This window comes from Atta cephalotes (assembly GCF_000143395.1).
Source record: "Atta cephalotes unplaced genomic scaffold scaffold00003, whole genome shotgun sequence".
NCBI classification, from domain to species: domain Eukaryota; kingdom Metazoa; phylum Arthropoda; class Insecta; order Hymenoptera; family Formicidae; genus Atta; species Atta cephalotes.
Genome location: NW_012130067.1, coordinates 5,403,060 through 5,406,825, shown reverse-complemented (window position 1 = coordinate 5,406,825; position 3,766 = coordinate 5,403,060). Strand labels below are relative to the sequence as shown.

The following is a 3,766-nucleotide window of genomic DNA, read 5'->3' as shown; positions in this document are numbered from 1 at the left end:
TTTAGTAAAATCGTTTCCGACCCCTAAAAATAAGAAAATTATGCATTTATTATCTATAGAAATTATTTTCTTTTACTATTTTTTGTATTCAGCGAAATGCGAGATATACAAGTAACGTAATATTTAAATACTTACAATAGTATTTAAATGTACTTACAATATTCACAATTCAGGGAAAGGGCGAGGAATGCACGCAATATCATTCGTTATAGCCTGTATGTATGTCGCAGCTTTTTTTGTAAAAACCATTTTCTCTCTGTTTCTTATATCAAATAGTGGATATGAATGATAAAAGTATAATGATATTATAAATATAATTATCGATAGTGTTATGCTAAGAATACTACAAAAAATATAAAGAAAAATATCAAGACTGCAAATATCTTTATCATTAGCCATCTATTACTTGTCACAGACTGAAAGTATTTCAGTATTTCGGTGTGTGCAGCTTCCACATTTAGTTCGGTATCTTCTATATTACTATCTATCCTGAAAATCAATTATATTTAAAAATTAACAATTTATACTTGCGAAATATTTTGATAAATTAATTTTGTTTTCAAGACAACTGCTTTTATTTCTTTTAGATTCATTACATCATTTTCTCTTACCTTTCAACCATTTCTTCTTGTTCTTTAACCATATGCGCCAATTGTTGGAAAATACCCCCTAACTCAACTATAGTAGATTCTATATTTTGCATAGTTTCGGCTCTCGATTGCACGTACGCATCCTTGAAAAAGTAAATATATACATATATGTATTCCTATTATATTTAATTACTTCACACTCTTGCCACTATTACTTACAGTATCATCTTGTATAATTGTTTGTTGTAACTGCTGATTCATCACAGGTTCAAGATCTATCGCAACTGAATTACTTGAAATTTCTTCTTGTAGTAACAAGGAACCTTGTTTCCCAGAAACAACACTCGGAGGGAGCATAGTGGACAGAGATCCTTGAGTGAACTGCTGTCTCCTGCTTTGTTCCTCTCTCATATTCTGCATCAAATAATTTATTTCTTAATGTTTTAATGTTTTATTATTTAATTATTATTTCTTACTTTTTCATAACATTTGTAAGCCTATATTCTTTTTGAAATATAAATTAAATTTATTGTTATTCATAATATTGCCAACAAAAAAAGATATTAAAGAAAATATGTAATTTGTATTATAGAATATACATGCTATTTTTAGTAAAAAAAAGTACAGAAATTAATTGATCCCAAACTGAAATATTCTATGACGAAATATTCTAATTAACTTTGATATAAGAAAAAAAATGTTTATTTTGAATTATATACCTCAGAACGAACTTCCAAGACACTTTTGAAATGATTAGACATATTAGCTAGCTTTGATTGCAATGTCATCACAATTGAGGAAGAATGAGAAGCAATGTGATGACTCTGAGAAGAACCAAAGCTTTCTCTCTGTGACTTTCCAAGCTCTTGTAGTTTTCCGATTTGAAGATTTAAGCTTTTTAGATCTGTTTTTATAATATTTGTAAGCTCTTCGATCTCCATTTGTCTGTCATTAAATATGGATTTTTTCTTAGCCACTATAACATAAAATATTAGTTATTACAGAATATTAAAAAATGTTTTTATGTAACTTTGCTTGTATTTCGATATGTTTCAATTATATTTATTCTGTTATATGTGCCATACAATCTTATAAAGTAGCAATAAAAGTTGACGATAACTGTCAATGATAATCTTAACGTTTCTAACAAAAACTTTTCTATACTTTTGACAGTTTAAGGATCTGTTGTATATTAACTTTCATACAAATCTACATATAAATCTCAAAAAATAAACAATTTCTTTTGCACAACAAAGGTACAGTTCTATTGTTTGTAATGTTCTACTTGAATGCAATTGTAACATATTGTAATCATCTAAGCTATGCTCAGCTGATCTCTTACACAAAGCAAGTTTCTCCAGTTTGATATATGTGCCAGCAATGTTCCTGCTAATGTTCTTAGCTATCATCATAAAGTTCGAGTAGCTCTGTATCTGGCGTGCGCGACGCGGATTTTGCAGATTCACTGCGGTCCGCGCCACGGTCCTGCTCTGCATAGAGCGAATCGCGTTAGCGAACTCATTGGTCCTGTCGCGGGATGTCATCGTCGTCGTCGTCGTCGTCGTCGTCGTCGTCGTCGTCGTCGTCGTCGTTGTCGGCTGTTGCTCACTTGGGTCCAAGTCGACAGTCTCCTCGCTCAATAATCTGCTGCTTGCTTCGTCTCCATCGTAATAGTGCCGCGAGCCGCCCGAGCTCGCAAGGTCGCGATTCACCACGGGCCCTACAACATGACGTCTGCGTGCTGACATCGCAGCATCCTCTCAGCTTTTTCCACGTGCGCGCGTGTCCCGAGGGCTTCGACCACCACCGAGTCCGATAACGTCAACAGATTGCAGCGGTGGCGGCAACGGTGGCGACGACGGCAGCGGACACGTCCGCATGACATCCACACATGACAGTCTCCGCTGACAAGCTGTTCACATACGCAATACGCATGCGTACGCGCATATATGTGCGAATACGCGCGCGTCTACAATTGGGTCATAGAAGTACTGTGAATTGTCACGTGCGGCAAGTTTAAGGGGCTCTTCACAACAAAAGAAACAGGGAATAGAGAATAAGGATTTTAACTTATCAGAAATCATGTATTGTAGAATACACAGTTTCTGATAGGTTGAAATTCTTATTCTCTGTTCTCTGTTCCCTGTTTCTTTTATTGTGTGGAGCCCCTAAAGCCGCGTGGCATATGGCGCGCCATTTTTCTCATGGATGGAAGTACGCGCGACTTTTGAACGGAGGAGCTTATTCGCAGTGGACTAAAATTGATTCTAGCCGGCCAAAAGTCGAAAAAAAAATGAATTGTTTCATCTTTTGTTGCATATGATTAAATTAGCTTTTAATAAAAATATGTAGTACAAACATTATTTTTTTAAAATCTTCGAAAATACTTGAAATAACTATGGAATTAAAGTTCCGCTACGTTACGTAATATAGCAAATAGTTCTTATAAATATGCTTAAAATAAAATTTAGTTTCTATTATATTAGTAGCTAATTTAATCGTATACAACAAAAAAATACAACAATTCATTTTTTCGACTTTTGGTCAAAGATTAGAATCGATTTTGTCCCATTTTATGTTGTTTTATTGATTCTTTACATATCTAATAAAAATTCAGCAAGTTCTATTAATATTTATAAGAAGAAAAAAAAATAACATCAAGAGAAAATTATTTAAAATTTAAATAAAATTTAATATCAAATTCCAGCTTCAACTTTGGGATAAAAATTACATTTAAAAGATCAAATAGTAATCATTGCGTGATTTAAAAATAAAAAGGTGAAATACATGAAATTCTTGAAAGTTATATACTAGTATTATAAGCATAAAGTGCTGTTCGATGATAGAAAATGTCAATATCTTTTGTTCTATATTATATCGCTATTTACTCATTAAAAAAACAAGAAATTTTCATTAGGTTATTTAAAAAATAGACGATATTATATAATATAGGAGCAAAAAAACATTTTTCCCAAATTGTTACGATGTAACATTGGCATTACGATATAACATTCAAGCCGGAAAAAGCTGCTAGCCTGTTCACCGATTGAATATGATTATGATTGATTGAATCTATAAGTACTAATCAATCATGTTTATTTGTTTCGCGAGCAGACTAACCGTTTTGTCAATTTGAATGTGTCTATTATCATGCGCGGGCAATTGATTGAAAAAGT

The 3,766-nt window shown here is 32.8% G+C and overlaps 1 protein-coding gene across 1 annotated transcript; it reads right to left on the bottom strand.

The window, feature by feature from the left end:
- Positions 1-329: 329 nt before the first annotated feature.
- Positions 330-2,338, bottom strand: LOC105625584 (syntaxin-5). The gene is made up of 5 exons (XM_012206907.1): positions 1,933-2,338; positions 1,310-1,566; positions 810-1,004; positions 612-733; positions 330-489 (listed from the first exon to the last, which is right to left on the bottom strand). Exons 1-5 carry the CDS (start codon positions 2,336-2,338, stop codon positions 330-332), a joined length of 1,140 nt encoding a protein of 379 aa, XP_012062297.1.
- Positions 2,339-3,766: the final 1,428 nt, after the last annotated feature.